The 26,692-nt window shown below is 45.3% G+C and overlaps 1 protein-coding gene across 2 annotated transcripts in view; it reads right to left on the bottom strand.

Moving 5' to 3' along the window:
- Positions 1-26,692, bottom strand: part of WIPF3 (WAS/WASL interacting protein family member 3) — a 96,666-nt gene that overhangs the window by 15,676 nt on the left and 54,298 nt on the right. For both annotated transcript variants that reach the window (XM_037509751.2, XM_037509755.2), the window contains exons 3-7: positions 14,594-14,726; positions 11,932-12,063; positions 7,004-7,771; positions 4,107-4,256; positions 2,593-2,694 (exon numbers count right to left, since the gene is read on the bottom strand). In XM_037509751.2, the coding sequence (XP_037365648.1) occupies positions 2,593-2,694; positions 4,107-4,256; positions 7,004-7,771; positions 11,932-12,063; positions 14,594-14,726 (1,285 nt within the window). The remainder of the gene's footprint in view (positions 1-2,592; positions 2,695-4,106; positions 4,257-7,003; positions 7,772-11,931; positions 12,064-14,593; positions 14,727-26,692) is intronic.

The raw sequence follows: 26,692 nt of genomic DNA, 5'->3' as shown, positions 1-26,692 counted from the left end.
CCTTATTGCAGGAATGAGACTGGGCACCGGGATTCAAAACACAGCTAGCCAGAGAGTAGAATTTACTGGGTCTGAAGCCTGAAGGACTCTGTAGCACAATCTGAGAAAGAAATGTAACAGAAAGAGGTTTTTAAGAATTGGCTCTTTTTGAATGGCCAAATCCAGCCAGCACCTGCTATTGTAAATAAAGTTTTACTGGAAGACAGCCTGCCCATTTGGTGATGTGTTATTTATGGCTGCTTTCATGTTAAAACAGCAGAACTGAGTAGTTGTGACAGATACCATATGGCCTGCAGTTTCAAATCCATCCTCTCCGGCCCTTGAGAGTAAACATTTGCCCACCCCTTTGGCTCAGGGTGGGGTCACCAATTTGAGAAGCCCCAGGGGGCAGGTGGACATTTCACGTGTTGCAGTGGTGTTTTTGGCATGAGAGTGGCCAGTTAGCAAGCCCAGGCTTTGGGAAGGAAACGAGCCTGCGTAACTGTGTATCTCAACACCACAAACAAGCTGAAGGGAATAAAAGAAAAATAGGCAATATTTTCTTGATATATAATGGTGAGAGTACAGCACAAGGAATTCCTTAATCCCCCAAGCTGTCTGTCACAAGGATCAATTTGCTAAATGCCTCCAGGGTCCTGGGTGTTGGGAGGTACCCAGCTGACCCTGTTCACTAACAGTTTTTAGATTCCTGAGCACAGTGGACAGTGTTCTGTCACTCGCCCCAATTGGCCCTGCTCTGATCTTTAGTTCCATCTCCAAAATAATAACTAGCAAATCCAGTTGCCACTCCTGACCTTGTATCTCAGTCCCAGACTTGTATACTTGCTGTTCCATCTGCCCCAGGACATCTCCTCCATGCAGTCCTCCAGGTGCCTCTCTTACCATGACTGATAGATAAACCACCACCTCCTAAAAACAGTCCCCTCTTGCTCCTCTTGCTCCTTCTTGGCTCTACATCAAGGAACCACGCCCAAGGAAGAGACTTGGGGAATCCTCTGCTCCTCGACTTCCCTTGTTCCTCTCATGGCCTGTATCCCCAAACCTTGGACATTCTCACTTCCATCCACCCTGCTTCCTTCTTGACTTGGTCTCTACCTTCTCTACTCAAGCCACCAGTTTTCTGTCTCAACCTAGATCTAATCACATTCCTCAGGGCTCACATGGTGAGTGGGAGCAGTGTTGGGTCTGGTCTAGACACATCTGAATTACAAATTCCTGGCTCTTCCTGTGTCTTGTTGTGAGACCTTGGGTAAGTTACTTGGCCTCTCTGGACCACTTTTCCCCTGTGTAAATTTGTTGTGTTAAAAGACTTTGGTGAGGCACGCACAGAACCTAGAGCCGTGCCAGCACTTGCAAGGATGTCCGGCAAGTTTACTTACTGTACGGGTTTTGGTGGTGGGCCTGATTGCCCTCCAATTCAAATAAGTAATATTTACATATTATTAAAAAAGCATACAAGGTCACTTCGCTCTAAAGGTGCAACCCCACAGTCCAGCAGAAAACGATCTGCCCAGGCGGATTCCCGGAGGCCTGTGACCTGAGCAGAGACGTCGTCACAAGATCCTGAAAGGAGAGGGTCAAAAAGCCCAGTTCTTGGTCTATGGCTAACCCTGTGCCCTGGTGATTTTCCATGCTGGTCCACAGACATCTGGGATTGGGACCTTACTCAGGTTGTAGGGTGGGAAACCATATCTGACCTTCAATCCCTATTACTCTGCTACCTGTTAGCAGCTCCTCCCCAGTCAGACTGGCTCAGTACTGGCTAAGAACTGACTCATGTCAACTAACAGACAGCATCGCTGTGCAGCCAAGAGCCCACCTCACTTTGCTTTGCTTTCTGTGTTCCTGAGGTACTTGGCTCTCTGCCCTTTGGACTTGAAGGAGCAGGCCAGCCCTCTCTTCCTCTTCCACTCTTAGGACTAAATAGGTAAGCTAACATGAGGCTTCTCCTGGAGCCTAGCTGCACAATGCAATCAAGAGGTGGGGCATTGCCACTAATGTGAGGTTCTTAACCTTGGCTGAACATTGGAATTACCAGGCAATTTTCAAAAGTACTGACACCTGGGTCCCAACTGGATATTCTGATTTTGTTGCTTTAGGTGCAGCCTGACCTTTGGGCTTTAAAGCTCTAGGACATTCTATTGTATAGCCAAGGTCAAGAACCACTTACCTAAGGTATTCTCTCTTTCACATACTGCAGCAGTTCTGAATTAGGGGGGCGGTGTTCAGCTTCTTCCCTACATATTAATGCAAGGCTCTTGAATTCCATTTTTCTTATCTTGGGGTGTTTGGCTCCCTTGTAAAAAGCTCCAGGGAGCAGAGATATGAGTGGTAAATTCAGGCATCCAAATTTTGTTTTATGCCAAATAATTAACCCTGGTGTTTGATAAAAATCCTATAAATGAACCCTTGGATTGAATTGGGATAAATAAATGTTCTGCAACTTCTAGAAATATGAACAGTACTGCATCCTTGCAGGAATACAGTGAAATCATGACACCGTTCTTTAGACAAACTATGCAGTCAGTGCACCCTGAGCATACATTCCAGAGACTCAGGGAAAACCCAGGGTCTTACCAAAGTGATACTTACTTCTGGGGATCTTGCTGGGGTAAATCTTCTGGCATGGTTTATATTCATCGGGAGGAGGAAAGTCTTCCACAGAATGGAAGGTGAATTTAGACTCAAAGTCATCTGCACACAAGGGAAATGGCAAAGTTAATCTGGTTACAGTAATGACCGAAGTTTTGATAACTTCCAGGAGCACACAGGTTGCTCCAGCTGAATACACTGTTTTCTATTTGCTGGCAACCGCAAGGGTTTGAATGGCAGGGCTGTTCTCCCTAAGACTCCCATCCACCTCTCAATTTGTACTGTGCAGCTGGGACAAGGCCTATCAGGAAAGGGAATCAACAGATCCTCCCCAGCTCATGTCAACTAACATTCTAAGGAAGCTCCTCAAGGTAGCAGGAGTGTCACAGGGGCATCCAGACTCCATACTCAGGAAGCCACCTGGCAGCAACAAAGAGCCAGCAAAGTCCCATGGCCTAAAGCTCCCCCTCCTTATCCCCCCCAGCTCCTGGAGAGGGTTTTACTGGGAGGAGTGGGCAGAACAGGAGTCCTCAGCTTGGCTGAAGAGCATGGCTGTATCCAGCTGGGGACCTGGGCTCCTCAAAACAGATTCTACCTTGAGTGCCAGATGCCAAGTGGAGAGAGGTATTGTGACCCTCTCATGAGCTGATTCCCTGCTTTGGGATCTGGGCTAGTAGCTCAGCACCTGGAGGAATCCAAAGATTTTGTGGTCACATCTGACCCCAAGTGACTTTCCTTCCTATTTCCATATTTTTGCCCTGTTCCCCTGGCTGGTGGGCCGTCCATCGTCCTTTCACCTTGTCACTCTAGTGCTTCATGCTTGTCCATGGGTTTCTCCATGGAGACAGACAGACACATACACATCCAGTCTGTAATGGCAGGACAGGCACAGAGAAGGTTTTCTATGATCGAACAGACAGATGAAGGAGGAGTCCTGGAGCCCTCAGTGGCTTTTTCAGGCTTTAATTGGGATTTACCAGGTACACGGCAGGCAGGGGTGCCGGCCCCTGGTAAATCTTCATTCTTCCTGGGCTCTCCGCTGTTATCGTGGTCTCTGCTTCTCTGATGGTGCTGCTCTCAAACTGTTCTCCTTCTCATGGCTCTGCTCTTTGGCTCTGCTGGTGTCCCCGTGATGCCGCCCCTATAAGCCCATCCTCAGACCCACTTACGCATGCCCACACCCTACTCCAGGTGCCCGCCATCAGGCATGCATGCAGGACCGCAGATCCATCATCAATCCTAATGGTGGGAGGGCAGAAAAGCCTGACAACCATTTAGCCCACACAGTCTAAATGCTGTCTTTCTTCCCTTTCTCTAATCTCAATCAGAAGATTGGAGTCTAGGTTCTAGAATCCTCCAGAAAGTCTTGGGAGGAACCCTATTTAACCCAAACTGTAGTTGTTCTGCACAGGCAATGACAGCATTATGGGGCTGGCAAACCCCTCAGAGGCTAGGGAAAACCACTTCTTTGCCGGCAGCCAGCACCAAATCGGTGGGCCCCGCTTACCACTTACCCATGATGTTCAGGCTTCCATTTCGAAGCTGACCTCCCAGCTGCTGTGTTGGGGTCCAGGCGGGGGCCTGCTGGCTCTTGCTTGAAAGCTCTGTGGTGGGTGATCTCGCAGGAGGTGCTGGGGGAGGATTTAGCTTCCCCCCACTGGTGCCTTACAGAGAAGATGATAGTGTATTCAGGCACAGGAATGGGGACACTCCCTTCTGTGAGAGGGGAGTTGATGAGATCTTTGCATATAATATGACACAGGAAGTGAATGGGCAGCCAGTCTCTGGAGCCAACCTGCTTGGCATGGAATCCAGCTCTCTTGCTGGGATAACAGCACTAGCTCTTTGTGCTTCAGTTTCCTCATCTGTAAAATGGGAATAATAATAATATGCACACCTCCTAGGGCTGCTGAGAAGGCTTAGTGAGTTGATTTAAGTCAGGTGGCAGGAACTTAAATGACTCAATAAATGTGAGCAGCTGTAATAATATTAATGATGATGGCAACCACATCATCAGCCCCAAAAAGCAGAATGGCAGCAGGGCCCTAAGAGAGGGCGGAGCCATCTGGAGGGAGGCTCGGAGGGAGGGCAGGTGAGCAGCCTGCCGAGGGCTTGCTCCTGCCCCCATGTTTCTGCTCACACTGCTACCCCTGTGTTGCAGCTCTCTCTTTTCTCCTTCAGTCATTCTTAATGTTCCCGACACAACGGGCCCAACTCAAAGCCCACCTGTTTTATCAATCCTTCCCTGGTGACCTCTGTGGGAGGCTCATGCTGTCCTTTGCCAATATTGTTTTGTGTGACTCATTTGGCAATTCATAACCCACTGTTTTGGCACATCAATGCAGGCATCCTACTCTATACCCCCTTCTTAAATGATGACAATTGCACCTCTATTATCTTGTTAAGATGTTCACAGTTACAACCATTTGCTCCTTCCCCCCACAGTTGGCCTGAAGCAGAAATTACTCTCATTTTATATATGGAAAAACAAAGATACATGTGCAAAGACACAATGATAGAGGCCAGACAAGCAAGCCTTGGTTCCTGGCCTTGAGTTTACTGCTGGGGGGCAGGTGAGGCAGCCAGCTACTTCTCTATCACCCCTACCATTGGAGCTCCCCACTCCCTGCAGCTCCTGCCATCTTCCCTTCTCCTTTCCCAGCCTCCTTTCTGTGCCTTCTGGTCTCCTGTTCCTCCCTACCAAGGCTCACTGGGGATTTACCTGCTCCTAGCAGCAGATTCAAGGAGCTCAGGGGGCTGCTGACCCCTCCTCTAAATGAAGAGCGGTTCTGCCACTTGACAAGGAAGAGGAAAGGAAATAACCATGCTGAGCCCGGGTGCATGGACATTTCACCACGAATACTTAAGAATCACGAGCCAGAAGAGGCTCACTAGTGCTAGGGCTGGTTCACATGGTGACCACACAGCTGAAAAGAGAATGAGTGAAACCTTATTTCTTGTGACCAAGTGCCTTTAAAATATTCTTGCCCTTTGAACTAGGAATTTCCTCTAAGGAACCTATCTTTAAAAAATATATATCTAAAGAAATAGACTGAACATAGTTTATAAAATGTTATTTGTAAATATTATTTGTAATAAGTTCAAAAGAAATAAATATCTAACACTAGAGATATGTAACTATAGTGTATAATAAGCTGCTTATAAAATATATGCAAAACTATCAATATATAATTTGCCTAAAACATATTTTAAGATTTGATAAAATCAATTTTACTATTATAGTAAGTAAAAAAAAAAAACAAAAAATAGTATATACAAAATAGTATTAAACATGTAAACCTGTAGCAACATTCTAGGGGTAAAAATGAAAAGCAACATGTCCAAGGATGGCACTCTTTATTTCTGGGTGACATTATTATGGGTGATTTCTATGCCAATTCTCCTATTTGCTCAGCAATGAGCTCGTATTATTTTTATTCAAGGAAACACATTTAAGAACCTTTCTGTATTGAAAGTGTTTCTGAAACACCAAGGAGTAAGTGTGTGTGTGTGTGTGTTTGGGTATGTATATAGATGTGGGTGTTAATGTGCGTACATATGTTTGAGTGTGTTTACATTCATGAATGAATGTGTGTGTGTGTGTGATTGTACTTTCCATTTAGAAATGCACTGAAGGCGAAAGAAGGCTCACCACTACACAGAAATCAGTGTCACAGGGAATAAATACTCAATCCCAAATCACCTCTGCTGGATAGGTAAAGGAATCATTTTTAATATTTGGCTCAAAATATAGACCCTCAGTCTTCTTGAGTCAGCTTGAGAACGTGCCAAAAATAAGGCAGAATGCTAATCCAAGCTACTGAGGCCCAGTTACTGAGAGCTAGACTGGAACAACATTGGCAAAAATTAAACAGGAGACACATTTCTGGAAACAAACAGCATCCAGAGTCTCCAACATCTGGATGAAGTAGGGGATCTATAGAGTCCACACTATGATAGTAAGAATACATAGCTGTCTCTAAAGCTCACTGTTGCCCGGCTAGTCCAATGAGTGCCCGAGGGCAGAACAACTGCTACTGCAATTTACAGCTGAGGAAAAGGAAGCACAGAGAAGCTAAATGATTGCCTAGGGTCACACAGCTAGTAAAGGCAAAGTGATCAAGGCCAGAAGTCCTGGTTTATGGTTTGCATGCTCTTGGATACATTTTCTATCCTCCTTTATCCTTGGTTTTCTGTCTTCCAACATAAAGTCCCATACAAACAAAGTTCCAGAATGGGTATCAACTAGGTCTGTTCTAAAACAAAATCCAAGGCTTGAGATAATCCAAGATGTTCTCAAGTGGCTCATAGCAGCAGGTCGCTGATGGTGTCCCTAGCACCCCCGTAACTGCAGGCAGCAGTCAAATGACCCTGTGATATTGACAACCTGGGCCACAAAGGCAGAGCTTACCTGGGCCTCTGCCAGGACGCTTCTTCTGCAGGAACACCTGAGATCCAGGGGGTGCAGGCGGTGCCGGCCCACTGGGCTTCAATGGCTGGACCTGGAAGTTGGGGGACTTGGGGGGTAGTGGGGGTGGGGCTTCATTGATGTTGTTAGAGCCTGACAACGGGGACATAGCCACAGAGGATCTTGGGGTGCATGAGGCATAAAGGGGGAGAGGAGGTGGTGGGGGTGGTGGAGGCGGTGGGGCGGGAGGCTCCCGGACATCTTGGTTAGGGCTGGCAGAATCTGAGTTGAGCCCCGGATACCCACAAGGTGGCAGAAGGGGGAGTGGAGGTGGGATGGGCGGCAGGTGCAAGGGGGCTAGCTGGGGTTTCGCTGCCTTGTCACTGAGAAGAGAGGTTGGGGGTGGTGGGGCTGGGGTTGAGGGAGGTGGTGGTGGTGGAGGAGGAGGTGGGGGAGGTACACTGGGGAGAGGTGGTGCGACCACTGGGGGAGTCCCTTTGGTCGGTGGGCCAGATGGGGACACCAGGGGAGATTTTAGAGGGGATGGCGAGGGCAGGGTTGGGGGTAAGGGTGGGGGCGGTGGGGGTGGGGTGGGAGGTGGTGGAGCAGGCATGCTGGGGCGAGGAGGGATTGTCCTGCCGGCGCCATGTGCCACTTCGGGGGCATTGCCTAGTCTGGGAGATGCAGGGGCATTGAGCGGGCCGCCGATGGCTTTGATGGGAAGCCGGGGAGAAGGTGCTCGGGAGCCAGGGGCCTGCCCTGTCTTGCCACCTGGAAGGAAGATAGTTCTGATTTAGTCAGCCATAGAGAAAGGAAAAGCCCTGTGGGAAGCAACAACCATCCCAGGCTCTTAAGTTGGTGCCAGTAAACTGCATGTCGGGATGTATGTCCACTGAGAAGTCTCGGGCCATCACATGAGAGGGCTCACTGGACCAGCCCCAAGGTCCCTGCAGCATTAACCATACTATCCTCCTCCAAGACAAGCCCAGCTCATGAACTGCAGCATCTGTTAGAGGTTCTGAGCTTTCTGAGTGCTGAGTCTGCAGGGTGTCTACCCAACCAGGTGCTAAACTGTACCCTAAAGTACTTGATGCCCAAAGCAAGGCCATTCAAAGCAAGGGGTGGGGGGGGGGCAGAGAGGAAACTAGGGCTGAAAGTGAATAGGCAGGACTGTGGCATCTGACTGTCCAAGTGGGTGACCCTCCTCTTGCTCTGATGTCAGTCACTCAGATCACATGACTCCTTAAAGTCTCAGCTAGGACTGTCTATTCTCAAGGCAGGGCAGGGGTGGTGCTGTTCTTCTGTTGATGATTGTCTTTGAGGTGGTTCTAGAAGATAATTCTATACACACCTCCCTGCTCACCTGATCCCCATGGGTGTCAAAAACAGCCGCTGCCAAAGCAGCTGGCTGAACATGAGCAGGACTGGAAGGCCTCCACCTGCCTTTCCAGTGGCAGGATCTACCACCTGCAACTCCAACATTAGATATTTTACAGGATATTTAGGTCAGGCACAAGGACTCTTGCCTACATGTCTTCGCACATGTCCCCATAGTGCACACAGATGAAGATGGGGTACCCAGGCAGCTCCCTAAACAAGGAGAGGCCTACCTATTTGCCCAGTTACTACATGTACTTTAAAGAGACAGAAATTGACAGTGAATCACCAATCCTAACTTTATAATCCTAACTGGGAATAAACCATGTATGCAGATTCAAAACCCTTAAAGTGACTCCATTAAAGAAGGCGCTGCTTGCTAACCACCAACTGAAGGAGAAATGGGCAAACCCATTTTGATCATAATATATGAGCACAGGGGCATGGATGGCAGGAGACCTCATACGACTTATGGTCATGCCCAATAGGAGATGAAGCAGAGAGCTGGCAGCATGTGTTAAAGGCGGGACCCACAGACAGAGGAGCTGGTGGTGTGAATGCAGGCAGGCCAACAGGCAGGCACAGAAAGCCCAGAGTGAGTGCCCTGGGAAGGAAGAAAGGGAGGAGGCTTTCCTTCATAACAAAAGTGCTAAGCCTAGAAATTCAACTAGAAGAAAAAGGAAGCCATGAAGTGGGTGGAGAGAGGCCAGCTCAGGTTATCAAGGAGGATTGCTGATGTGAAAGGAATCCACTCTAGGGCCTACGGGTTATCAACACCTAAAATGTCTCTTCTTCCCTCCATCTGTTTATGTTTCTAAAGGACCATGAATTGCATGGCAGTCTCCTCATACATTTTCTAATAACTGGCAGCATCTACCAGTCATATTATGTTAAGGATCATCACTTTGGACCTCTGCACCAAAGCCTCATTATATCTTTCTTTCTTTCTTTCTTTCTTTTTTTTTAAAGACCCAGGGCACTTTGGCTTTTGTGGGCTTCTTCCTCCTTAAAAAATCATTTAAAAATAAATTTTATGAGTGCCTTTGTATAAGGACAAATATATTCTTTGACTCTAAAAATGCATGGGTTTTTCCCCTGAACTTAAAAGAAATTTAAACATTTTCATGGGCCCCTAAAAGTATTGTGAGCAACAGAGCTAGTGCTTTCTGTGCTAAATGGCTCAAGCAACCATATTGCCCATAAACACCTTCTACTCATAGATGTTAACTTAGCATCTACTATGTGACAGGTATTTTTAAGGCAGTGGACAAGACACAGTTCCTGCTTTCATGGAGCTGATATTTGGATGAAGTGGACAGACAATAAACTGACAATAAGTATGTAATGACAGTATGTAATGACAGACAATAAGTATGTAATATGCCAGATGGCAAAAATGCTAAATGGAGGTAGAGGGGATATGGAGTGAGGAGTGGAACTTATATTTTGTGTGGGGTGATGAGTAAATCCTCACTGATAGGTTCACCAGGTGCTACTTGAGCAGGGACCTGAGGGAAAGGAGAGAGGGAGCCAGGTGGACACCTGAGGGAAGAGTGTTTAGTCCAAGGGAGCAGTCAGTAAAGGCCCTATGGCTACCACTTGCCTGATGGGTGTAAGAACAAGGACAGCAGCATGGCCAGAACAGAGGGTGTGAGCCAACAGGTGTCCTTTCTCTAAATAACAAGGGGGGGCCTCCCCTGGTGGCGCAGCGGTTAAGCGCTGGGCTGCGATGCTGCCTGCAGCCTCTGCAGCGTCAGTTCGATCCCCGGCCGCCGGCGAGGGTCTCACATGGCGCACAGACCTCTCCTGCCGCCCGCTGCTCCCCTCAGCAGTGTACTTCGTCAGTCTGCCTGTTCTGCTCTCTGCTCTGGCTCTGGTGAATTCTCTCACCCTCCCACACTTCTGACTGTACCCAGTGCTTGTATAAATAAATAAATCTTTAAAAATAAATAAATAAATAACAAGGGGGTGGATGGGAGAGCTCTGCAAGAGGGGAGCTGTGGTCTTACTCCCGTGTTGAGTTTCTATCCTGTGACAGCCCTTATTAGTCACTTCCACATGGAATCTGATCCCCTCTAAAGGGACCAATTCTTGTCTTCACAAACATCTGACATTGTCCTACTGGAGACCAGTAAGAATACTGATGACTAACTTTAGCTAGTTGTCATTAAAACCTGACTGAAGATTATCTCTCCTATCCTTATTTCTGTGAAGAGAAGCTAGTGGAAGTTTTATATCTCCAACGATGTTTCTTTGATACCACTAAGGAATTCTGAAGAAGGAGCTGAACAAATACCAGCTCTCATTATTAAGAAAGAACTCAGCACTGTCTTTCCTGACAAAACTTCAGGAAAAAAAACAAGGACATGACAATGGCCTCTGAGAAGGTGCAAGCTAGATCTCAAAGCATTCTAGAACCCCTATCTTTACTGGACTTTATCAGTAGGTAACAGCAGAAAATGTATCCCATCATGTCACAGTCAAAGAAACCATTGAGAAGGGCAGCAAAATCCCATGGTAGAAGATTCTATAACTGGAATGTTTGGGGGTTGATATTCTCTGGGGTAGTGAAATTTCTGGAGTTTATTCAGCTTGCTGGCTAAAGAGCATAGTAATAGGAATAACACTTTCCAGCAAACAATAAATATATATTTGCCTAATTTTAATGCAATGCTTTCAAAATATCTAGCACCTACTAAAACACAAGTGACTGTGGTAGAGTTGCAAAAATAGCCTCGATTATCTACTTATTCCTGATTCCATACTGCACCAGAGGTGAAATCTGTCCCCAACCTTGTTTCTGGATTGGCCTCGTGACTTGTTTTGGACAGAAGGATGTGGGAGGAAGTAATAATTGCCAATTCTAAGATTAAGTCTCAAGAGACTTTATATACTTCTGTCCTCTCTGCCGGAACCCTGCCACTGCCATGAGAAAAAACCTGAAGAATCTGCTAGATTTTGAGGGACCCTATGGCTCTGTCAAGTCAGTTGCCCCAGCTGAGGCCCCAGAGATTTGAGAAAGATAGCATCAGCAATGCCACCTACCACCCTGTGGGTACTAGAGGAAGTCCAGATCAGATTACCTTAAACTGCCAACCCAGAGAATTATAAGCTAAATAAATGTTATCTGAACCTCCTATGTCTTAGGGTGTTTGGTTACACGGCTGTACCTACCTGATATGATGGCTGAGAACAATTACAATCCACACATTGCCAGTGTGTGATATCACTAAAATCTACTATTATGATTTATGCCTCTGTCTATACTTTGCAGTTTGAGCTGTGAATAGACCACTGCTAGACACTACATGCTATGGCAAATCATTCTTAGGTTACTATCAATACAAAAGAATGACTTAAATAGAATGATGACTTAAAAGACCCCATGAGAACAATTTTGTGTTTCGGAACTCCCCAGTAGTCAGGCTCTTAAATATGTGATTCTCTACTACATGATTGTTCACTAAGAACATGTCCTACTGGCATGTGAGGATCACACAGTTGGTTCTAAAGTTAAGAGGCTCACAAGGCAGCCAGTCTAAATGCTTCCTTACCTGCTGCATCCCTCTGGCCAGCTGGTCGCAGCACAGGAAAGCCACCGGCAAACAGATCCCCCAGGGCTGGGGGCGTGCTCCCACCTCGGGAATTTGCAGGGCCTCCACCTTCTTTGTTGGTTCCTTTAGAACCTTTAGAGAGAAGAAGCAAGGAGAGGGCTTGTGAGCAATACTGAGCAGCCAACGAGTGCTCACCCTGGGCTGTGACCTGACATGCCCCACGGCAGCCTTCTGGATCTCCACCTCCCATCCTACCCTTCTACTCAATGTCTTTCCAAACACCCCCGGCCTTGACACCCTGAAGACTCATGTGCCGGCTGGTCTGCTACCCCCTGTGGGGTCTACTCAAGAACTCACCATCAGCAGACTGCTCTGCAAAGTGACCAAAACAAAGAGACCTAAACATTGCCATTTAGTAGATGCCAGTGGGGATATCCGGTGGCACCTTGCAAATTATAAAACCCGAACACTATTGATGTAGAGTTGGCCCCAGAAGGCTAGACAGAGAAAACCCACAGATTTAATTCAGTCAGCAATTTTAACTATTCCACCTCCCTCTACCCCCCCAGAGCCGGGCCCAAAACTGTAAGCAGAGCAAGGTCTTCAGAGATTTGTGCTTCGGCATCACTTCCTGCTCTGGCCCTCAGCTCTCACTCCCAGAGCCCCGCACGCTTCCCTGCTCCTCTTCCTCTCTGAGCTCCCGAGGAGGTGTCCCTCATTCCAGCCTTCCAGATGTGTGTGAGTACCAACTACGCAAAATGAGACAAAGTCTGGCTTACGAGAATTCCTGGCAGAAAATGTTCCAGCTGAAGCTAATATGCAAAGATACTCAGGGCGCAGTGCCCACTGGTGGGTGGACATGGCAAGCTGATTCGGAACATTAATATTCGGAACAATAATACATTCATATTTACTGCAATGATTAGAAGTAAGTGTTCTAATAAAATGGACTTATCTGTTCATTGGGCTTAATCAAGTAGATAGCGAGTCTAACCAGAAACTCATTTTTTTAAAATTATCAATGTTGAGAATACTTCTTAAAATAATTTGTGTATTCCTGTGTATTAACATGTAATTGCAGATACTGTGTGAATATTTTTAGGACTATCTTAGAGACTTACCGCGTGTGTCATTTTAAAATACATGAGGATATTGATAAATAGTTTGTTATTTCAACCTCTGACAATTTTGAACGAATACAAAAGAGCAGGTATTATTATCTCCCCTGTTTTGTAGATGAACAGCCTCAGCAAGGTTCCCAGAATTGTTTGGGAGCAGAATCAGGGCTCAGCATGGGCCATCTGGCCCAAGCACAGTGCGACCTCTATTCTGTTATACTCTGGAAGACAGAGAAGCTGCAGTCTATGCTCCTGTAAGAGAACTCTGAATTTCTTTTTCCTTGTGAAGATCAAAGCTATATTTTTTATTGCTGTTTTAATTTTTCTCTCATTGAGTGTGAGGACTATGTTGACACAGTGTACATGGTCTTTAAATGTTACCTCCCAGTGGGTAGGTACAATGTGGTATGCCTACATAACAAAACACGGTTGAACAACATGGGGGTTGGGGTGCTGACACCCCAACTACCCTAGAGGATTCAAAAATTTGGGTATGATTTTTGACTCCCACAAAACATAACTATGAATTGCCTGATATTGACTGGAAGCCTTACTGATAACATAAACAATTGATGAACACACACCCTGTATTCCTGTGTGTTATATATTGTATTGTAACAAAATAAGAGATGATGTTATTAAAATCATATAGTACTTAACTGTGTTTATCGATACCCTAAGTTTACATAATCTATTTACAAGATGAATCATCTTTATCAGCAACTTTATCAATACTGCCTGATAGGATATAAACACTGTAACTGTTATATGCTTTACTAACACTAGACATCAGAATGAAAGATAATGTGAAAAATAAACCCGTATTTACTCATCCATAATGACTCATGCACTGATAATCTCCAAAAAGCTTTCCAATGTAATTATTGAAAAAATCTGCATGTAAGTGGACTCTCACAGTTTAAACTCATTCAAGGGTTAGCAGGTATTCTTTAACAATAAAATGGACTGGAGTACTGTCACATACTACAACGTGGGTGAACTCTGAAAACAGTATGCTGAGTGGAAGGAGCCAGACACAAAAGGACAAATATTGTGAGTCCACTTATATGCAATACCCAAAATATGTACAACCACAGAGATAGAAAGGACTGGGGGATGGAGTCATGGGGAGTGGTTACTAATGCATACAGAGTTTCCCTTTGGGCTGATGGGAATGTTCCAGAATCAGATAGAGGTAATAGTTCAACAATAGTGTGAATATATAAATGCCACAAAACTAAGTATTTTAAAATGGTTGAAATGGTGGATTTTATATTATGTGCATTTTATCACAATTAAAAAAGTTATCTCACCATGAAAAGTAATTGAAAAAGATGGAAGAGATGCTACAAACTGTCTGTGGACCAGACAGGAAGCCCCTGACTTGCTCACCCATGTGGACCGGACATTAAGCAGGTCTGAGAGGGCCTGCTGTGTTTTCTGGGTAGTAGCGTGGCTCCTGCCCTGAGCAAGCTGGGATATCTGGCTGAGCCTCAGGCAGCCTGGACTTGGCTCACAGCAGGCTGATCTGGCTGCTCACTTACTCTCGATTTGTGGGGCACTGCGGTCATTGATCTGCGTGACTTTGCGTAGGCGAGTTCCTTGCTGGATGTCGGCCAACAGTGCACTCCGACCTTTGGGATCTACCTTCCTCAAGCTGGGAGGATCTGCACTTAGCTGTAAGGGAAGCAGAGGAATTTGATTATAATGGCATAATTGATAATAATTTGCAGATAAGCCAAAACTTCTGTCTGCTGTAAAGTTCTCCCATGCTCTTCCTCTTCCTTGTCAGCCTCCCAGCACAGTTCCTCAGGTTGATCTGACCAGTGAGTGACTTGCCCACCAGTCTTGGAGACTTACTTCCTCCCTGCTCACAACTGTCTCCCTAGGGACCTAGAATGGGCTCTCTGCTGTGCTCAGCCTTCCAGTCTTAAAGTGCCCTGAATCACAGCCCCTTTCTGCACTGTCCTCACCACCTACGAGACAGGACTTCTGTCTGTCCTGACTCTTGTTCCAGTTCTGAACCATCACCCTTCCTGGTGTCCCCAGGTCCCCTCTTGGACCACATCCTTTGCTGCCCCCAGTTTGATGACAGGAGTTGGTAATGTTGCCCTGTCATGCTCTGCGCTATCCTCCTGAGTGGCTCTAAGTGGGGCTCAGACCCCAGTTCTCATATCCTCCCTGCTGTCTTATAACTGAAGCAGATTCAGCCTGCAGGAACTGGTTTAAAGGGAGGGGTAGTGATCATGCAAACATAGAGCAGAGAACTGAACTGGGAGGTTCAAAGGAAACTGGAGCCCAGAGAGATCAGAAAACTGGGGGTGGGGAAGGAAGGTCAGAAATTTAATGACTGCCTAGCCTCTGTGCCTGGGTGTGTTACATTAATGCTCATGAAACTTTGTGAGCTTGCCCTGATTTTTACAGATGAGGAAACGGAGACTGAAATTGCTCAAGATCACAATACTAGGTTCAAACCCAGATTCAATTGCTCAGTTCCAAAGGCTGCATGCTTTCTCACTTTGAAGCAATGTGCTATGGCCAAAATAAGTAGTCCATGGACTACTAAAATACGCCATCCATGCAGTCGAGACTAATCTTTGTCCTAACTCTGTAAGCAGCACAGAAGTCCAAATGCTTCACTTTCATTATAACTTGAGCCGACACTTGTCCCCATTCATTATCAGAAGTAGGGAGCACCAGACAGAACATCTGAGTTGGTGGCAAATAAGAAGAGGGATGGGCTTGCACTGGAAGACACAACCAGAAGGATCCTTATCATGTAGGTTTATACTACATGATCTGAGAGCTGGATAAACATTTCTCATGGCAAGAAATACTTCCTAGCACCTGCTGTATAGGGAATACCAGGTGTTTTCAGCTTAAACATCATCGCTTTGAAGGCCTTTGCTAAACCCAAATCTAAATAACAACACCCACTGGTCTCCCTTGGGACACGATATTCTCTTTTCCTTTGTAGTTTTCAGTACAAGGCATAATTTTCCATTGTGGAAAATTCTTACCTGTGGTTATGAGGTTAAGGTTTATCAGCCTACATTTCTCTTTATCATAAAGAGTCCTGTAGGTTCTGCTCACTAATAATATACCTCCAGAGAGTAGAGCAGGACATGTCTCCATGAGACAGGAAGGGAAGGGTCCCAGGACAAGGACAGAACTTTGCTGTTCCTATGGGCTAAGTTGGTAAACATGAGGTTAACAGATATGATAACTCTAAGCCCAGACACCTGCTGCCTTAAATCTCTTTGGCTCATTGTTTTTTGTTTTTTTTTAAAGGATTTATTTATTTATTTATTTATTTATTTATTTATTTAATTTATTTATTTATTTATTTATTTATACAAGCACTGGGTACAGTCAGAAGCTCAGGAGGGTGAGAGAATTCACCAGAGCCAGAGCAGGGAGCAGAACAGGCAGACGGATGAAGTACACTGCTGACGGGAGCAGCGGGCTGCAGGAGAGGTCCGCGTGCCATGTGGGACCTTTGCCCAGCGGCCGGGGGTCAAACTGGCACTGCAGAGGCTGCGGGTAGCCCCACAACCCAGCGCTCAACTGCTGCGCCACCGGGGAGGCCCTGGCTCATTGTTTTTATTGCTATTTTTTCCCCTGAGACTGTGCATTCCTGAGCTATCTCCTCATAGCCTATCGAGTCCCCTGACTGCCACAGAAGGGAATGACGGACCCTGAGATCAGGCCAGTTCACACTGGGGCTGAGGGCATACATAATGCACATCCCCTGTGACATGGTGCTGGGCGCCACACAGCCTCCAAGTCACAGCTGATGGGTGCCCACAATTAGCAACAACGAATGGACCACACTCGGATGAACAAATGGACTTTGGACCAAGCGCATGTTCCTTGCTTTCTCGGGCAAAAAGTTTAATTCCTCTCTTCTCAAATCCAAGCCCTAAAACCTATAAAGACCTCTCATTCTGGCAACTCAGAGAGTCTCTTATAACCAGAGAGGTCTCCCTGGAGTTCTTTCCTTGTTGTTTTACTGATTAGTAAACACCAACTCCTTGTCTGCCCTCCCTGCGGTGTCTGTAAGGTCCTCTTTTCAATCTAGATCAGAGTCTCAAGAGCTCTCTCCTGGCTTTGGGAGGAGAGCCCCTTGGTTCCTAGCATGTGGGGCAGCGTAGAGTGGCTGGTTCATTACCAGCTTATCTACTGTCCGGGTTGGGGATGGAATTGGACTAAGGGACCTCTGGGTCCCTTCCCCTTGTGCAGTGACACTCAGATAGATTTAGTAACTATTTCCTGGGTGAGTGAATGAGTGAGTGAACAATGAATGGCTGAACTAGACCCAGAATGTACAGTGCACTGGTCTTGTCCTCAAAAGCATGTGTGTGTCCTGCGGGACAGGACATACATGCAAAGAGTGAAGCCACTTATACAATGCAGCATTTGACTGAATGTCCATGTGAGTCCCACAAGGAGGGAGACCTCTGGGAGTTCAGAAATGGCCATATTTGCCAGGCTGAACAGACTGCAAAGAAGATATGAAACCTTAGATAGTCCTTGAAGTATAGAAGGTTTACAACCCACGCTACAGCCATTTCTGTTGAGAAAATGATAAACCAGGTTTGCTGACTAGACAGTCACAGACTAGAAACAAAGGGAATTGTGGTTTTAGCTGAGTGTGCATTTTCACTGGCTGACTCTACGGGACTGGTGGTGCATGTTACACAAGCTTGGAAGGGTACAAGCTTCAACATCAGATTTCTATTGTCTGGAAACATGCTTTTCAACCCCCTGGAAGGGCTCATGGATGAGAGTCAACAACAGAACTATGAGCAAGAGCCCTGACCCTAATGTTACATCTGTGTTTTTAGTGTATACCCAGGGATTTCCTATACTGCATGTTTTAAGAAGACTGTGTAAGCCATTAATATCAATAACTCATCTTAAGCTGTAAGTTTTCAGATTATTAAAGTCTCCTCTCATTTTATTTATAAATAATTAATGACAGGAATAAGGGACCAACAGAAATATAACCAAGAGGGTATGAATTTTTTGTAAAAATCTAGCATGTTTGATATCCAGGGATTTGTGGGAGGGAAAGTGCTTTATAATCTTCCTAGTTACAAGATAAATAGCACAGTGAATTATGATAGTCAAAGTCTAAATCGGGGCTAACCTTGCAGAAGATGAGGGTTAAAATGGCATTTTTCTGTTTAAAGAAGCAAATAGAATGGTGAGCAAATCCATCTGTTATGATCCCTGGGAGCAGTGGGTGGTGGTCATCGTATCTAATTAAGACACAACTTTTTTATTTATTGCCAAAATGCATCCCCACTCCCTGACCTTGCCCATTCCAGGCTTTTCTGGTGAGGCTACGAAGAACATTTCATGTCCTTGGAATATTGATTTTCATCTTAGTATCTACTTAGCATAGCCCTCAATATATTCTTGAGATTCCACATGACTGAATGGTTGATCAATAGCTTCCAAATCAGCAGGAGGATGCGAAGAGTCACATCACATTTACATGATGCAGTTCAATTCTCTGGACTAAATCTCACATTCCTTCTCTGACTTTATGGCTTTCTTTGCGGTGACACTGTCTGCTTGGTGATTTCCACTAGAGGGCTCTCCCTCCCCTGATGTTAATATGGTATCCTTTAATCTTCTGTAAGGCAGAACAGTTCATGGTTATGGTGACCAGATATACTTAGGTTAAATGGTTTTCATACAAAAGGACATGTAAGGACACATCCATTCATTTGCACATTGAAGGTCGTATTACAAAATGACAGTTGTTTCTACTCTCCATCTGCAATATTTGTTAACAAACCATCCAAAATTTGCTTTCCTAAAAATCTACAATCCTAAGAAATCTTGTTACCATGGTCACGGATACAGAAACAGGACAGATTTCCAAAATTCATTAGATCTTTTTATTCTATGAAAATCCTGATTATGGGCAGCTTTACTAAAAATATGATGGGAGAGGCAGTCACTCCTAGACACATTTCTCACGGCATATTCCACCAACCTCCACACTACACACACACATACACACACACACATACACACACACACACACACACACGGAACCAAAACATTCTTTCAAAGTTTGCTCTTATTCTTTCTGGCTAACATGATTGTTGTGTGACAATTTGTTAGGTTCCACACACAATTTTTTGTTGACTCAGTTCTACAGCAAGCTTCAAGTGGAATAACCCTGACCCTATAAAGATGCAAAGCAGGAGATTTCCTAGTCAAGCAAAGACTGAAAAACAAGCGAACCAGTAAGATTAGAAGGGCAAAAACTAAAAGGCAGTCCTCACCTAGTCAAGCAGGGTGAGGATTCCATCTTGTCTGGATAAATTAGACAAGCTTTCCATGTATAATTTGGGGGATCCAGGGTGGCAGTCCAGCCCAGATCAAATCTTTGAAATGCATGTCCTGCTATTTGTCACCCTGTCACTAATAAAAATCTATCCTGTCCATACAACTCTAGCAGGTTGTCTCTCTCAAGAATGATCTAAATCGTATTCCAGTATTTCAGCTTCACAGACTTGGTATATATATACAAAATGGAATATTACTCAGAGATCAAAAAAGATAAACTCATGCCATTCGCAGCAACATGGATGGAGCTAGAAGGAATTATGTGCAGTGAAATAAGCCAGAAGGAAAAAGAAAAATATTGGATGGTTTCACTTATAACAGGAATATAGGGGAACCAAATAAGACATCAGTGTAAAAAAAATAACAGTACAATACACAACAAAGCAAAAACAGACAATTATAAACCAGAGACATACTGCAGGGGAGAAGGGAGAGGGATGAAAGGGGGAGAGGGAGGAGCACAGGGGACTGTGGTGATGGTGCACGGGTGCCTTGGGGAAGGAAATTCTGTGGGGACTCAATCTGAGGGGGTGGGGAGAAGCAAATATTGTTTAAAAATAAAATAAAATAAAATAAATGAAAAAAAAATTCAGCTTTGCAGTCTCCTAAAGGAGGCTTCTCCAATGTGCCTGTAAAACCAAAAAGAAATACCCAGGTTTCCAGCCTGCTCAATACTCCAGCCCTCAGCTTCCTCCTGTCTCCTCCAAACTTGGGGGCAGACAGGTATCAGCAATCCAGGTACTCCCATCTCATTACCGATTCTGAATTCTAAGGACAGCCAAAATGGTATTGCCTCCATCCTGCTGATTCCAGGATGCCAGAGGTCTTAGTTCCCTTGGCCAATAAAAGGAAACGAAGTTTGATGAGAAGGAAAGTAGTTAAATGTGTCGACAAATTGAGGATGGCAGCAGACTATTATCTGAACGACCAACCATCCTGCACTTTGGCAGAGGGCAGGGGTATTTTCTAGAGTTAGAAGGGAGCAAAGGGAGGAGTGGGCAGGGCTCAGTGTGTTCATTCTTGCGACACAAGCATCTGGTGATTTTGTTTGACACCAGCTTACTTTCGCCATCAATTCCTGGGGTCAGGAATTCTGATGCTAACTTTGTAGTGAAGCTCCTTTCCCTTGGAATGTAAAAAGGCAGGGTTTATTAGGCAGGGTTTATTAGCCTAGAGGAAAAATGAAAGAAACGGGAGAGTATATCTGGTGGGACAGAGAAAGACATACTTTGTTGCTATATCACTGCAGCTACTCATGGAAACCTAGAGTAGAAAAATCCGGGATGGAAGTTATTACAAGGACGAAAAATGAGTGGGGTAGGGATGATTAACAAAAACAGGTTATGGAAGTTTCCAGGAAATCTGTGGTAGGGACAGAGAGGATTATCAGTCACTTAAGACCAACCCAACCTGACTCCAAGCCAGCTAATTTCACTGTAATTTCCTCAAAGAACATTGTAGAAGGATTCCTCTTGCTCTGGCAAAACCAGATCTAGTCCTTTAAGGCTGTGCACTGTGTCTCTCCTGGTGTCTTTCTTAAACTGTCCCTTTCAAATGCAAATCCATGCCTGCCAGTATCTATGCAGGTGGCATTTTCTTTTCTTTACCATAATAAACCTTTAAAATGCATGTTTTGGGCCTCCCCAGTGGCACAGAGATTGAGTGCTGGGTTGCGAGGCTGCCCATGGCCTCTGCGGTGCTGGTTTGATCCACCCCCCCCCTCCCCCCCGCTGCGGGGCAAGGGTTCCACATGGCGCGCAGACCTCTCCTGCAGCCCGCTGCTCCCCTCAGCAGTGTACTTCAGTCCTTCTGTAACAGGGTGGTCCCAGGAAAGGGGGAGGTTCCCTGGCCCACCCAAGGGAGGGTGGAGCTGAGCAGGAAGAGGAGAAGCTGCAGAAGAGACTGAGGAAGGAAGCAGGATGGAGCCAGAAGGAGACCTGGAGGAGGCGCATGGAGCCTAGAGATACGTGAAGAAACTGCGCTTGTCTTTTGGTCGTAGACTGGGTGACACAGATGTGGGTGAGACCCATGGGGAGGTGACAATGGCAGCTTTTATCTTGATGTTGATTTTGCTCTTTTCCTTCCGGGCTTGTCTGGTTGTTTGTGAGCCTTTTCTGTGGGTCCCCACTGGAAGGTGCTTTAGACTTGTGGCAGGCTTTGGGGCCTTGTTCTGGGCCGATCCCATATGGATGGACTTTTACCCACGAGGGGACGGATAACTTTGGGTGCTTGATTTAGAAACTAGACTCTTTGCCTTATCTGTATTGTTTCCTAGTTTTATTAAAGATCCTTCCCATTAGTCTCATGTGTTTTGTGTTGATGCGGCGGATGGCAGAACCCATTTAGAATAGGCAGGTTTGCGGGGTTTGGGCTGCCCCTCTCCCTGTCCTATAACACTTCTGCCTGCTCTGCTCCCTGCTCTGGCTCTGGTGAATTCTCTCGCCCTCCTGCACTTCTGACTGTACCCAGTGCTTGTATAAATAAATCTTTAAAAAAAAAATCAAATTAAAAAAAAATAGAAAAATTTATTTTAAAAAAATGCATGCTTTGCCTATTCATGCCCATGGAAACATCTTTTTCCTTAAAAAAAAACCAAAAAAAAAAACTCACCTTATGCCACCAAAGGGGAAACTGCAGAAATTTTTCTCAGAAGGACCTGAGAACGGCATGCACCAAACCCCAACATCTGAATCCTAACACTGCTATCTTTATGTAGGCCAACACAGATGGCCTGGGATCCAAAAGAGAGACAGGAAATATTTTCAGAATAACTCTCCTCTATCAGGCCTGATAAGGTGTTCCTGTACCCCACGTGTATATAATAAATCAAGCTGTTCCAGAATAAGAAATAGTGGCATGTACCACTTTATGTCTCATTTTTAGAAATCCAGATAGGAATTAGGCTCTGCGGGCTAAAAGAATGGTTCCTCCAATCTCCTTCTCTAAAGCCCGGTGTCTTAAACAACTGTATACAGACTGTGATCACGCAGATGGAACACAGAGTTGCCATATAGGGTGCCACTTCTCTTATCTGGGGGTCAAGTGGATTGAGGGACATTTTTGTTGGAGCTACAGACCATTGTTGAGTCTGGTACTATTTTCTACATCCATGAAGAAGTCCACCCATCAGGGTGTCATTTCATCTGCTGACACGGCCTTTGCTACAACATGCTAGCAGCCACCTCTTGCCCAAGGACCTGGAGGTCATTTCAGTCTCTTTGCGCTCCTGCATTCCCAGCAGCCTCTCCATCACAAACTTCTGTTGGTTTTTCCTGAGTGAGTAATTTCCTTGGAATTGGGCTCCTTTATTCCGCCCTTGCGATGCCCCCTCAACGTAGGCGACATTACCTCTGGATTCCATCACCTGGACTTCCTGCCTTCTTGCCCTCACCACACCAGAGTGATCTGTGTAAAGTCACGCCACTCCCGGTTGTGAAACTCTTGTTGATCCCGATTGCCTCTGGATCAAGCTCAAATCCCTTCACACGGCAGAAGGCCCTTAGGGACGAGGCCAGACTGGCAACTAGTCCTTGGGCATTCCCTACCAGGGCACAGGTCTGGACCTAAGCTCCAGCTAATCTTTCTGCTCTTTCTTGGTTGTTTTCCAGGAAGCCTCCTGATCCTGGAAGGCAAGGTGAGGAGCTCTTTTTTGTTCCTAGAGCAACATACTTATCTTTAGCAGAGCACCTGCCACCCAGATCAGATCACTCCTCTCAAAATCTGCAGTGGGTGGGCCTCCCTGGTAGTACAGGGGTTAAGTCTCATAGCTACCAAGCTATTACCAGCCACTGTGGCCTGAGTTTGATCCCCGGCCAGGGAGCTGACCACATGGCGCAGCAGACCTCTCCTGTCTTACCTGATGCTCCCCTCAGCAGTGTGTTTCAGTGGATTTGCCTGTCGTGCTCCCCACTCTATCTCTGGTGAATCTTCCCTCCTCCCTCACCTCTGGCCTACATCCCAGTTCTTGTATGCATAAATAAATAAAAATAAATCTTTAAAAAAAAAAACTTCAGTGATTTTCTAGCTGTCTTAGAAAAAGAAACTCAAAGTCCTCATTAATATGGTCTGTTGGGCTTGACCACATTTCTGTACAGTACTCTGATTTTACCTATTACTCTAATTTTACCGATAAATGCCAGCCTTTTTCTGCCCACAGCAGCGTAATAAAGCAGTTCTACTGTCTGGTGATCTTTTCCTAACAACAAGCTAGATTTCTGGCACTCATTTTAGCACCAGAGAGAATTTTGATTCCAACATGAATTCCTTTGCAAAGGAAAAATCAGAAGAAAAAAAAAGGAATACAAGATGTGAATGAAAAGAGTAGAAATGAAGACATATGGGAGAGAGAGAGAATTCTGAGATGTGCGCACACATCTCACGGGCTGACAGCACAGGTTTTAGAGGCGGGGATTAGAGAGTTAGTTACTTCAGGGACAAAAAATGAATACGGCAGTCACTGTATAAATAGTAGATCAGACACTGGACAAAAACATATCTTTAAGTAAATGCATGTGGGGTTTTTTTTGCATCTGTGCCACAGTAACATGAATTTGTAATTTGTAACTGCTGGAGAGAAGGCCTGAAAAGATAAAAAATTGGAAGAGCAACCCCATTGGTTAACATAATCCAATGGTTATTTGGGTTATTGGCATAGGGTTGGGAGTGTGGTCTCCCATGTGGGCAAGACTGCCAGGATCCTATTCTTAGGGAGTGTGTGTGCTCTGTATATCGTGTGTGTATATATACAGACCTATAGCATCAATATCTGTACCTACATCTGTATCTGTATCTATATCTCTATATCGTTATTTTCTGGATGGGCCCCTCCAGGCTGTCTCCCAAACTAAGTTCCTACTATATCTTTGAGGCCACCCTCATTATCTGACTTCCTTCTCAAAATGCTCTAAGTGACCCTTCAGAACTCTGTACCCATCGAGGAATCCAGCCCAACTACCACAAGGAATTCTGCAAACTTGTTTTCTATTTCTTGATGAGATTTGCTCTAGATTTCTCCTGTATTTCTTTACTTCCAAGCCTGTAATCATGCTTCTGCCTCGTTTAGAATGCCCCACCCCACCCAATCCCCCATATCTGCCAAATTTTTCTTTTAAGCTCGACATAAAAAAAAGTTTGATTTACAAAATCATCTCTTGGTTTTTCTAAAACTTCTTTAACTCATCTTTTCCTCGTGCGTTGTGCAGCCCCTCCAAACAAGATGTTTGTAGTTCTCTGCACCACTACACACCTCACCAAATATTGTGGCTTTTATGTATTTATTGGCCTTTCATTTTGAGTGGGAGCTCTTAGTATCCAATATTGGAGACATGCCCTTTCCTTGTACCAGCATATGTAACTTTTAATTTTTTTTTTTAAATCATGTGAGTAATCTATCAGTGCTTTGTTGAAGTAAACTCCATCTAAACCTTAATCCCTAAATCTTTGACATCTGCCTGCTCTGACAAAACCTGCTGGTGTGGGAAGAGAAGTTGCTACCTTTGAAGGTTACCCCACAGCCCTGGTTCTACAAACCCTCTTCCCGATTTTTATCCCTGGGTTACTCTCTCACTAGATATGGGAATCTCATTCCACACTCTCTCTTTTTGGATGCTGCCATTATTCCCAAGCCTTTAAGATGAAAATTTAAATTCAGAAAACCTTATTTTAAAACTTACATTGGACATGGAAATAGCCTGTAAATTCAACAATAACAACAAAAGAGGCCAGCCCTGCAAATGTAGGTCCTGACACTAGAAATTGCTGATAAATAACATATACTTCGAACAGTGTCTCAAAAACGGGTTGAAGTTTCATATCTTCTGTTGCTTTTAGACAAAAATTACTACCAAGAAGAAGCATGCCATGCAACCCAGCAAATGAATTTGCAAACTAATGAGATAACACTTATCAGACCCACATTCTTCTTTCCGTGAAAGGCTTTCTCTCATTCATCCCAGCCTGGAACTTCAAAGCTCCCAAAGGCTCCAGCCTCACTTTCATTTGAAACAGCAACTTTCCCTGAGACCTGGCTCCTCTTTAGTACTCACACGGAAATAATTTTGGAGTGTGAGTGATGGTGCTGTAACATGCAAAAGGTGACAATTTCAATAACAGAAAGAAATGGGAAGACACTTTACATGTATTAGTTCATTTAAAGGGCACTTGAACAACCCCATGGTGTTGTATTATGTCTAGTTTACAGACATGCAAGGAGGGGAAGCAAGTGATCATGGCCAGTAAGTGGAGCGCGAAGAGGTGAGCCCAGCTCTCATACCACCACATTGCACAGCAACTCAGGAATGACATCAGTCAGGGAAACAGTGAAGGCAAAACCCCTAGGAAATATGTGCAAACCAAAGTAGATGTTGCTTCATAACGAGTGTGACAGTCAGACAGCACAGAGGGGGCAGGGAAGGGATGTCAGGATGAAAAGAAGAGGAGGGGAGTGAGGAAGAGGAGAACAGGAGGGCAGAGGTTGTCATTTCTAAGAAAGCTGGGGCCTGAGGAACAAAGTGCCGGACTTTGCCAGGGTCAGAAAGGATGGCCAAGGTTGAATGATGGACTCTGAGAACAGCCTGATTAGTGCATTAAACGTGAGCCAGCAGCCGTCTTGGCAGGGGAAGACTGAGAGCACTTAAAATGGAAACTGTGCAGAGTAACCCTATGCTGTGGGGCTGATACCCTCAAATGCAAATAGCTTGTAGCTGAAACTCCCTTGTCAGGTAACACAGAACCTCCCCTGGGCCAACCCTGCTGGTCCACGGCCCCCTACTCTCCTTTCACATCTCCCTGCTGGCTGCAGGGTAAAATGCAGGCTTTTCAGCATTTGGCCTCTCTTTGTTGACTCTGATGGAGATAAGAATTATGAACAGTACTTAAATATGAAAGGAGGCAAAGGTAACAAAAATAACCAAAAGGGGAAAATTCCAAAATTTCTAGGAAGTTCAAGATGTTTTCAAAATACTGCACCTATTATAGAGGATAATGTAATTGGATCCAGGCTTTCTAGTCTCATAGTTGCTTTTCTAGGTCTTTTGCAGGGGAACAGTGGAGAGGACAATAGAAACCTCTGGGTTGGACTTGGATTGGATTCCAACCCTCTCTGCTTTGGGACCCTAATTTACCAGACCGTTTCTGCTAAACATATATGCTCTGTAAGTCATCATTCCCCTTGGATTCAACCCAGGTCTGGACCCTATAGATGAGAGTGGCAGATTCTCCCTTCACTATCTGGCACATAAAGAGTCCTTTGGTCTGCAGTGGGTCTGCTTTGCCCC

This window comes from Talpa occidentalis, unplaced genomic scaffold, assembly GCF_014898055.3.
Source record: "Talpa occidentalis isolate TD23 unplaced genomic scaffold, MPIMG_talOcc4v2.1, whole genome shotgun sequence".
Lineage (NCBI taxonomy): Eukaryota > Metazoa > Chordata > Mammalia > Eulipotyphla > Talpidae > Talpa > Talpa occidentalis.
This window is presented reverse-complemented; position numbering and strand designations above follow the sequence as displayed.